Source organism: Aegilops tauschii, chromosome 2 (assembly GCF_002575655.3).
Source record: "Aegilops tauschii subsp. strangulata cultivar AL8/78 chromosome 2, Aet v6.0, whole genome shotgun sequence".
NCBI lineage: Eukaryota > Viridiplantae > Streptophyta > Magnoliopsida > Poales > Poaceae > Aegilops > Aegilops tauschii.
The window spans coordinates 7,183,479-7,195,114 of NC_053036.3; the positions used below are offsets into that span (position 1 = coordinate 7,183,479).

Here is an 11,636-nt window from a genome sequence, read left to right on the forward strand (position 1 = left end):
AATAAAAACAAGTTCAGTTCCGTTTGTTTGGGATTGAAACAAGTTATCCTGCTCGATTGGTTCGGTTGGCAGTTAATAATTTCTGTATTGAAATTGTCCAGCCACAATGAGGCATGCGGCACTAAGTGAAATAAATACGTAACCTCTAGCTCTTTGTTTTTTTTTGATTTGAGGGAAGCCGGTGGCCGTCACTGCCTCTAGCTCTTGTTATTTGATATGTTTGATATGAAGTTTTTACCTTCAGTTCAGTAAAAATGGAAAGAATCAATACAAGAAGTTAGAACTTAGAACTGATTAGTCTGCTTAGTTCGTTTGGTAGGACCTTAACCCTCAACTATTTTCCGTGTTTCAAAGTTAAGTTACTTGTATAGTTTCTAGAGTCAGCAGGCATAGCAATAGGCATTAATTGAAATTGAACTGATCTATTGGGAGATTCGTAGTCAACATTTTGTTTGGTCTAGTCTACGCATTGGTTTTTCTAACTGAAATAAGAGACATGATTCTCTGGACCAGATTCAATCAATGGGTCCCTCCCTGAAGCGATTGCAATTACACTTCTGCTTCGATAGACCCCCTAAACACGTTAACGGTTGTGATTACCCCATACCTCACCTCTTCATAATAAAGGGCATGATAATCGTTTTTTGAAAGTACGTCCTCTGCATTAATATCTTCGATAAGCAACCTGTGTACGAACGAGCGCGCCGTTACGACCACGCACAACTGGGCCGGCCCACCAGGCGCTAGGCCACGTGCCACTCAAAGCAAGACATAAAAATCCGGGAAAAAAGGGCGAGTTCGCTCAAGGAAACGAGCTCGTTACCTTACCTCGTCCTACAGACTACACAGTACCACTCCACTATGCTGCCCATTGGTGTTAAAATAGCACAAAGTATATAAGAACACACTACGCCCGTGCTCAAAACCTATCCATCGGCCCATCTAATCTCTCAAGAAATAGTTCGTTTTATTCGCACTTGATCTAGCAACCTCTGGAACAATAAAGCTTGTAAAAAAACATGGGCGACCAGCTAGACAGTACAAGTTTTTTATGGTTAGATGAAGGTCGAGCTCGATGCCCATGTATGCGGAGGAGGAATTGCTGGCGCGAGCGGACGAGCTCCTCGGGCCGCCCCCGCGAGCGAGCAGGGGGAGCGGCGCCCGCGCACTCCACGGCGCCCGAGCCGCCCGTCGGAGTTTCCGGCGCAGAGGGGGTGGTCGTTGTGCTCGCAGACGGACGGCGCGGACGGGAGGGCGCGGCCGCGAGTGAGCGCGGCCTGGGCACGGACGGGCGAGGAGGACGGCTGCGTGGAAGGAGGGCACCCGTGAGCGCGCGGCCTGGGCGCGGACGGGCGGGCGCGGCCTGGGCACGGACGGACGAGCGGGCGCGGCCTGGGAAGATGCGGAGCTGGCTGCCGCTGCTGCCAGCGAGGTCGGATGGAGAGGAGGAGGAGCAGAAGCAGGTGGCCATGGAGGTGGAGGCGGCATGGCTGAGCAGAGGAGAGTCGAGCCGTCTGGATAAGGGTGCGGGCGCAACGAGTGGAAGTTTGTTCACCCCCAGACTAAATTTTTCGTCGGCAGTCCTCCAAGCGGCGAAAAAAATGCCTCCCGAAGGGCTCAACGGCTGGAGATGCTCTGAGAACAACACGTGAATTTATTAAAATGTGATACAACCAAAAAATAACAGTAATGTTATCTGGCGAACATCAGCTAGAAGGAGGATGGCAAGCGAACTCTTTATCCTGGTAGTTTTAGTTACTTCGCGAGATCAAACGGTGACAGTTTAAACGAAAAATGCCTTCTTCAGAAGAAACTGGCATGTTGTGCTGAAGAAGTTGTCACCCTCTGCCAGTGAATGTTCGCCTGCTAAGAAAGAAGGTCCAGAATCAAAAATGATCTAAGGTAGCCAACTAACACATAAAAATGACCCAAGCCGTCACTAGCTGGAGATGAAAGAACGGTCAGGCCGTCAGGGTGTAGGGTGTAGATTGCTGTACAGGATTAACTAGGATTATTACCGACCAAATGCTCCAGCTTCTTGCCATTTCTGTTAATAAGCATATGATACTCTCTCTCCATTTCAAAATATAGGGTGCATTAGTTATTTTATAAAAATCAAACATGTTTGATCAAGTTTTTAGAAAGAAAAAAATATTAATATCTATAAGGAAAAATTTGTATCATTTGAGCTATCATGAAGAGTATTTTCATATATTAATTATTTTGTATTACAAATGTTAATGATTTATTCTATGATCTTGATCAAAGATACATATATTTTACTTTCACAATCACAAAAATTAATGCACATTGATCACGCATGCATTAACGTCACTAGCATGTCATATCAATCTATTTCGGTGGCATCATTATTCTTAGGATATACGAATTCATTGTTTAGTCATGCACGAGAACAACACATGAATTTATTAAAATGTGATACAACCAAAAAATTACGGTAATGTTATCTGGCGAACATCAGCTAGAAGGAGGATGGCAAGCGAACTCTTTATCCTGGTAGTTTTAGTTACTTCGCGAGATCACACAGGTGGCAGTTTAAACGAAAAATGCCTTCTTCTGAAGAAACTGACATGTTGTGCTGAAGAAGTTGTCACCCTCTGCCAGTGAATGTTCGCCTGTTAAGAAGGTCCAAAATCAAAAATGATCTAAGGTAGCCAACTAACACATAACAATGACCCAAGCCGTCACTAGCTGGAGATGAAAGAACGGTCAGGCCGTCAGGGTGTAGGTTGGAGTTGGGGGCTCGCCGGGGTGAGACTAGGTGTACGATGGGCTACGGCACCCTACCCCCTTGCCAGCGTCAACCATGCAAGCGACTAGGTTTTGCGATCAGCATGGGGGACGACGGTTCAGGGGCGGGTTGGAGTGGGGCTCGCGGGGATGAGACCAGGGACGACGACAAGTCAATGCAACCCCACCGCCGTCATCTCCAGTTTGTCCAGAAAAACCAGGGGCTCAAGACTAAAAGTTGCGTGATAATTGCCATATCACAGTCGGAAAACACACACTTCTAAAAACCGGAGATAATTTGGCAAGCAGTAACTACCATATTAAGTGTTCGTATTCTACCACCAAAAATTGGAAACTTGTCTAAAGAAAGAGAAAAAAATAAGAAGCAAATCGATCTGCCTAGTTAATTCGATCGCCTGATCTTTCTCGCACGGGATCGAGACGAGTTATAGCGCCGGATCTCCCTCCTGTTGAAACTCGCATATATATATACACACACACAGCCACACGAGTTCTTCGTCCACAGCAAGCAATCTTGTAGTAGAAGGAGAACACACAGATAGATTTTCATCGATCAACGACCATGGACAGCCACACGATCCGCATCCTTGCGCTAGCCCTGCTGTCTCTGCATCCCCTGTGCTCCGCCACCATCGCTCAATGTAAGTATATATATATGCATCAAAGTTACACAACTTCTCTCGCCGTTTTATCTTTGTGATGATACTAATCATCTTTCAAGATCTATGCATTATTGTATTCTCTCTTCTGTTTCTCTCACCGGTTTATCTTCTCGCCTTGTCTTAAAGACAAGCTCATCAAGTTACTTCTTACTATGCATGTACGATTTTTGTTTTCTCTTTTTTTTTTGCATCTCTCTTTTCGTCTCTTGCCTGAGACAAGTTTCTCCCTTGTTAAGAAATCCGACAATTGTTTCATCATCTCCTTCTCAAAAGAAAGAAAATGTTTCATCATCTGCATGTTGCTCCGCAGGCCGAACCATCGCCAACCTGCACGACGAGAAGATCAACTTTCCGAACGGGCTGTGCGGCGAGAACAAGCACTGCACCACTGAATTTTGCTACTGCTGCCTGATATATAACCGCTGCTACCTAACCATGGACGCATGCAAGAGACACTGTGACAATCCACCCTCGTCTTCTTCGGAAGACTTGCAAGCGGTGGAGACGGCGACGGCGACGACCCATGCTCCTTTACCCGCTGCCTAGCTAGTCAAATTAATTGGCTCCCGTATTTATTTTTTCCATGAGGAATATATATTATATGATGCTTTATGTGCGGAAAACAAGTTCGCAATAATTAAGAGCTTTCAAAAAGCATCCTACTACAGTCCTTTACCCGTTTGACGACCCATGGACGCATGCAAGAAACAAGTTCGCAATATGATGCTTTTGTTGCAGTTTGATTTGTCATGTTGCGTTTAGACTTGTTCTCCCAGGAGCCAAATTGAACACCTGATTTGGACGTATAAAATTAGTCCGTGTGCTCGCAATATCAGGTCTGTTTGTCGGGCTATGCTGGGATGTGTGAAGGTGATAAACATGCAGAGGTGATGATAGACAGATTTATGTAATTTCCTTTATGAATGTTATTATAAGCTGATAGATCATGTAAATTACTAGCTAGTTCATCTTTTCTTTTCTTCAAGGATACGTCCTCATCGGTACCATATATACAGAATAAAGACCAAAGAGACCAGTACATCACCGAATTCGGTTACACAACCTACAAGGCTACAACTACGTACAAACAAAGCCAAGGCCTCACACCCTAGTTCATCTTTGCACACGTGACTGCTGCGAGGGATAGAGAGGCAGAGGGGGGTCATTGCGCTAGTTAATGTAATAAATCTGTCAAAAAAGACTAGTTAATGTAAATTCAAATTGTATTTTAATGCCGAAATGTGGTAACATGTTCATTACTTATATACTATTTTTTATTTGGAACTGTTGGACTGGGTGTTTTGGTGACCGGGCTCCATGGAACCCGAAATTTAGAAAAATTCAACATTCAAACTTTCCTGTTCCAAAAATCTAAAAAGAATATGCAACTATATAAGGATGAAATGTATACGTGTGTATAATTTCAAGATGAAATACCTTCAATTGTGACCTGTACAAAAGAAAAAACAAATGCATGGAGCACTTCTACACATCATTTTCGAAAAAAAAGAGAGAAGAAGGTACTCCATAACGCGCAAATTAAATTAGGAAGAAGAGATATGCAGTAGTCCGAGAGAGATGATGCAGAGGAAGCACTTCTTCATCGCATATCACACTTGTGGGCCTTGGCTCTTCTTGAGCGAAGGAGCTTGCTTGGCTAGAGTAGGTCACTCCGCCTCCTCTGGTGGCGCCACGCTGCCTCATCGAAGGAGCTCAACCTCTCAGCTCAAACCACAACTACTGAGAAAACGAAAGAAAAGAAAATTCTTTGACCCACTAATGGATAAGTCTAATTTGTCTTTTTTTAACACAATACAGATGCAAACGCTCATACATAGATATATGCATTCATTCTCATGAACGCACACACGCACACCCTACCCCTATTAAAATGTCTCCTCCCACTAAGGCACATCGCCGGAATGCCTGAAATAAATCAAGGAAAATGCGACCACAGTTAAGTCAAGGACTTGAAACCTGGTGGGCTAAGGATACGACCGTCCTTCTAACCATCCAACCATAGTTTGATTTGTGATAGGCCCAACTTGTCCTCGTTTATGTATAACTGAAAATACAATGGAGGTAGTAGTGGTTTGCTAAAGGTAATAAAATTAATAAAACCAACCCTCAGCCCCAGACAGGAGAGATTGTTTCTTAATTTTATTTAACATTTTTTAATTTTTATCTTGGGGGGAATACTCATAAAAGATTTTGTTTTTAGGTTCTGTTTATTAGATGCAAGGAACTCGAAAGTCCTCTTTTAGCTCGGTATGAACAACAAAATGAAAAAAAAAATCTAAAAAACCTGATTTTTTTTTATGATGAACTTTGAATCTTTTTTATATGCTTGCCAAATTTCATCACTAGAGGACACTCGTGGAAATCATAAAAAATCAACACTCCAAATGCTTTCAATAATAACATTTTTGCAGTATCGATTTTGCCTTTTTTGCCACGACTTCCACGAATGTTCTTTCTAAATGAAATTTGGCAAGCACAAAAACATTTTTTAAAGTTTACTACAAAAAAAATTCAGATTTTTTTAAAATCATTTGAGCTCAGGAGATACTCCGCTTCAACGCTATTATACTACTCCCTCACTATCAAAATATGAGTTTTTTTATACAAAGGGAGTATAAAAACTATTTATATTTTGAATTTTTGATTAAGAGGGGGTATTTTCTTCTGGAGAAAGAAATGATGGGTCAGATAGGGCCCACGTCCCCCTAGAAAAAGGGCCCACGTGGCAGCCACTAGACCACATGGAAAATCATAAGAACGAAAGGGCCCACAAGGCAGCCAGTGGGTGCAGCGGAACTAGGCTTGTAGGGTCTCTCTCTTCCTCTCCCCCCTTCCTACCCCGCCGTCGCCGCCGCCGCCGACGAAAATGTTGGCGGCTCGACGCCACGCCGCCTCCACTTCCGGTCCCCTCCTCCTCCGGCGCCTCTCCGCCCAGCCCAAGCCCAAGGCCCCTGCGCCATCACCTCCTCCGCCTCCGCCGTCGGACGAGGGGGCCGCAGCGTGGGCCCGTCGCGCGGCCGCGCTCTCGCTGCTGGGGCTCACCGGCGCCGTCGCCGCCAGCGCCTTCAGCGACCTCTCCGTCTTCCTCTCCTGCTCCAGGTCCACCCCCAGCTCACTCCCCCCCTGTCGCTCGCCTCCCTGTAATTTCTGCCTGTGTTGACGGGACGTCGAACCCAGATGTGCCCAAGATCACAACTTTGCGCCGATTTGTTTACCTGTTAGCATTCATTTCCACGTATTCGTATCGCTCTGCGTGCAGTTCTTGATCTCTCTGTAGTATGCGTGCTCTTGCTGCTGATGTTGATTTGTACTAAAATTTGTCAAATTTTGTTGTTTTCCAAGAAGAGGGGATGGAGAAGAGGGGCCAGGCCTAACCGCTTTTGCTGCTCTTGTTGTTGCAGCCAGGCAATGGAGAAGGCTACCAAGAACAAGCAGGTAGCGAGCGCGATCGGCGAGCCCATCACGCGGGGTCCCTGGTACAGCGCGTCCATCGCCGTGAACCGCGCGAGGCGCTCCGTCTCGTGCACTTTCCCGGTGTCGGGGCCCCAAGGCGACGGGCTTCTCAAGTTCAAGGCTGTTCGCTTGGGAGGTGTGTGCCGGTTGACAGCTTGACATCACAATTTTGTGTCTATTCTCATAAATGAATGAAGCATGATTCAGATAAATCTTTGCCAGCAGTTATCATAGCTATAGCAATTGTTTCAAGGGCAGACTGTTGAATTACGTACCCAGATTCTGATACTTGCTCACAAAAGCTACATGGTTTGACCATGCTAAATAGGTATTAAGGTTGAGTCTGGTGCTCACTATGCAACATCAGTATTCTCACAATCCTTTTACAATGTAAAAGAAAGAATGAAACTCAACTTCTACCCTTGTTGCCCCTGATTGTTTCAACACTGTAACAAACTAATTCTGATTTCATAAATGAATGAAGCGTGATTGGACTGTAGGCTATGCATTTGATAGTGACAAAAACAGTACAGTTACAGTAAACTGTCATATTGGAGGAAAACACAACAACGACCAACGGCCATAAAGATCAACTATTGGGCAAAGTCAACAACTGCACATCATGCTTATACATACATAACTACATAACAGTTTAGGACAGATGTAGGCTTAAATTATATTATTTGTTCCCAAATTTCCATACCTAGTCTCTCTAGTGGTCTTCTTAATGAGCGCCTATATTATTGTGATAAAGATGGTAGTCCAGCTAAATCAAATATGAGACTAAAACAGGAATGGAAACTTGTATGACAACTTAACTGAAGTAGTGATCAAAATACTGAATATGAGTGGCACTACAGGCTACAGCAGGGCAAGGCACATTGTTGGCATTATACCATGAAGCCGATAAGCTCCACCTATGTTGTGGTTTCGCCAACTCGTCCCTTGGGTATATCCCTGATATATGGTTTGCGCAAGAAACGTGGAAATGTAGCATTAACTACCTGTGGACCTCGCAAGTGAAACCATATGATTGATGTGGGATATCTGTTTTATGGTATGACGCCATGAACATACCTAGTCTTGCTGGATAGCTTTGAATGCTGTCGGTATGTGACTATTGTGGTTGAATTACTATAGACTATAGTAGTTTAGTTGCCATATAAGTAGTTCTGTTTAAGTCCCATTTTCCCTTTAGATCACCTCGCTAAGTAGGCAACAACAATGGTCGGACAGAATGTTTATTGGTACAATAATGTACACCATAGTTCTTGTCCTATCCAGTCTATGGTACATGAAGGGGGGGGGGGGGGGGGGTTGGTCCTTGCCTTTAAAATGTATTCAAACCTCACCTTTGCTTTAGTATTATCGATTGTTCTAGCACAACAGATGGGGGATTTATTTTTAAGTGTTGGTAGCTTGAACAAGAAAGTTAGACATGAACATTTGGGAGCAATATATTAGTATTTAACCAATGTTTTACTGTCATCAACTGCAGTTTCTACCATTGATACCTGTCGGTAGGGGTGCAGGGCAGCGTCCCGCATAAGCCCGCAAAAGTAGGAATTAGTTCAAAATCAACCGAATCGCTAAACAAATTCACACCTAAGCTGATCTGTTTTAACTACGGAACAGGGCAGATCGGGTGCCGCCCTGCATCCCTACCTGTAGGTAGTACTAACTGTTTATTCTTAACTGCCTTGAACATTTTTGGTAAAATTTTAAATGTAGAGCTAAAATAGCAATATCTATATTAGTGTCAGATCAGTTGGTGATATGACTTGAGCCATTAGTGTCCAGGTAGCATTATAGTTTCACTGTATAGCATTTGGTGGGAATAGATCAAGATGTCTTTTGGCATGTGTTCTTGTTAAATTTGCTTGCTATATGATCATTCTGGCCATTGGGCCCTGTTATAGCAAAACAGAACACACGAGTAATTCAATTATTATGCATGTAATTCAAATATTTTGTCACTATTGTTTTACATGTGTTATGGTTCTTCATGTTGTATTACATTTCTGAAATGGTATGTTAATTTAACAACATAATGTTTCATCAATTATCTCCCCTGCGAGGTCTATGACTCCAAAGCTTGTTAGTGTAGAGGAATACCAACTATGTTAGTAGTAGAGTGGATGGGGTTGGGTTGGATTGGATTGACTATCCGATTTGGGTTCTGGGATTGGATTGACTATCCGATTTGGGTTCTGGCAAGCCAATTGTGAACAAGTATTTACACAGTTGGTTCAACCCCATGGATCTTTTATGTGGAAACTGTTAACAGTGCTACAAAAGAATTCTTAAAAAACAGATTTAGTATGAAAAATGTTTTGGGCTGATTTTGTTATATAGACCAAAGGTGCAGTGGGCTGGACTTGCGCCCAAAGTACCAGGTAGCTTTGTTTAGATGGGAAAGATTGCAGTGGAATCTAGCAGGTTAACTCTTAAATGCATATTTATACAAGGGGTTGTACTATAATTGGCCTATTACAGGACACATTCATGCATGTTTAGTTTAGTCTGTTGCTTGCTTTTTCACTGTTACACTGCCTGAACTATTAAGGGCTTTAATTGACCTTCAGTTGTCGCTGTAAGAATGACAGGCTAACCTTTTTGTTTCATTATAATTAGTAGTAGTAAGTATGTCTAGTTTTCTTGTTTTTGAATTCCACTACACAGTGGGTAGATCTATGTTGGAAAGATGAATGGCACACCATTTGTTTTTAGGTAAAAAATAGGAGCATATGATTTGATCTTTGAACATTGAATTAAGCTCTGTTAACGAAGTTAATTTGACATTTACAATAAATAAATTTTATTCCACAGCGCATGACATGGTGCAGTGGAGGTAGAGGTCCATGACGACCTGACTAGGGCCAACTTGGCATTCAAGTGCCTGTCCAGCTTGTCCGCTGTGCTGCGTTCTCGCAAATATATTTCTATTGTATGTTTATTCGTCGTGCACTTTGATTCACCAGGACAACCTGATTCATATTTATCTCGCATCATCTGTTTCCACGCAGAGGAATCATGGTTCCGGTTTCTACAGCGCAGCGACTGGGAGATACTCATAATGGACGCCATCCTTGACGTTCGTGCCGAAGATGGCAAGCGCCAGACAATGAGGGTGACGGTCGCAGACAACACGGCAGCTCCACCACCACCAGCTGACTGCAGGACATGCAAGCCCCGGGCAACGCCAAAGCCGAAGCCTACAGCAGTGCCGACGCCGCTGCCTACATCGGCGCCACCTCCGGCTCAGGAGAAGTGACGATCTCATCTGGAGAGATGCTCTTTGGTGGGTGGTGTGGACATAGCTAGCGTGGAGTGATTGTTTCGCCACGCCTCATTCCTGGGAGAGATCGAGAAATAAAGTAGTGCGCACTGGACCAACTAAGCAGAAGATCGGATTGTTTTTCTCGTACGTTGGGCGGATGATGCAGCCTAGAATAGGTTACACGGGTGTTTGTTTCGCGGCGCGGCCAGACCACGGAATACTATCTATCTCACAAGACTATAACTGTCTTGTGACTTGCTAGTAGCAAGGGCAGAATTTTGAGTGGATCTCAAATTCTTTTGTTGGTTCATCATTCATTCATGATATCTTAACTTTTGCTGGCTGCGGACTTGCGATGCGGCTGTCTGTAATGCACATACCGCTGCACGGTTGCGGATTACTCTGATACCGCTGCATGCCTAGCTATCGTTTATGTGATGGTTGTTCCAGATTACTCTGATACGCTCGTTGCATTGGATTGGATCTCCTGCTCATTTCTACCGTTCTTTCTCGTCCAAGTTGCCCTTCTTGCTGTTTTTCTTCTCCCCGGCCTCTCTTGCTGTATCTGAGGATTCGGTGGCCCCGCGATGTCGCCTTGGCTTGGAGGTGATGTGCGCGGTTTTGATGTTTGCAAACTCGACGATCGCCGTTTTCAGTCCTCTTTTGTGGCCTCCAGCCGCTCTCAGGTGTGCCCGTTCCTTGGCTTAAGTGCTCAGCGCGTCACACCGGACTGGACTTGGCAGCTCCTCCTTCAGTTAACTGAACCCCCGTCTTCAGAAACTGGTTCTGAAGGCGCGGCCGCGGTATCTGCATACAGGACCATGCCACAAACACTAGCTTGTTGCTGCTCTGGAAGACGGCTGGCCCTGATCGCCGCCTCAAACACGACCAGCTCGCCGTGGTCGCAATGGAGCCGTCGGTGCTGCTGGCGCACAGCCATGTCAGATTGAATCGGGCTCGTGCCATCGTCGATATGTGTATGGCAACATGTTTTGGTATACTACATAACTAGGAGCATGAGAGTATGGTATAAAAGTTCCTATTCAATCTAACGATTAATGGTCTGATTAATTCAATTAATAGACTGATTCACCGATTAGTCACTACTCCTAAACCGACCGAGCAGGTACCAGTTAACGATTTCTTGAACATTGGGTATAATAGTTTTCTTTTTGACAAACACGGTATAAATGCAGATGCTCTGCAATACACTCATACACTTTTCTCTATGATCACTTGCCCCAGGTGAAGTAGATGGGCCTGGTCGCCTTGTGGTTAAGGCTCATCCATGAGATGGAACAGAAGTCCCATGCCCCAGCCGGCTTCACCACATGTGTGCAGCACTCAACTCTGTCGCTCATCTTCTCCCTCTGCTGCTTGAACACAAACGTTGCCGGCGTCACGGTTATCTTACACTCTCTAGCGCTCTGACAGACACCTTGTGTGTC

The 11,636-nt window shown here is 44.5% G+C and overlaps 1 protein-coding gene and 1 long non-coding RNA gene across 2 annotated transcripts; both read left to right on the plus strand.

The window, feature by feature from the left end:
- The first annotated feature begins 3,297 nt into the window (after positions 1–3,297).
- Positions 3,298–4,177, plus strand: LOC120974345 (uncharacterized). The gene is made up of 2 exons (XR_012203684.1): positions 3,298–3,413; positions 3,745–4,177. It is a non-coding gene; the product is annotated as an uncharacterized lncRNA (long non-coding RNA).
- A 2,052-nt stretch (positions 4,178–6,229) lies between these two features.
- LOC109746167 (uncharacterized) lies at positions 6,230–10,648 on the plus strand. Its single transcript, XM_020305296.2, has 3 exons — positions 6,230–6,554; positions 6,857–7,044; positions 9,935–10,648. Exons 1-3 carry the CDS (start codon positions 6,322–6,324, stop codon positions 10,180–10,182), a joined length of 669 nt encoding a protein of 222 aa, XP_020160885.1. The 5' UTR covers positions 6,230–6,321; the 3' UTR covers positions 10,183–10,648.
- The last annotated feature ends 988 nt before the right edge of the window (positions 10,649–11,636 follow it).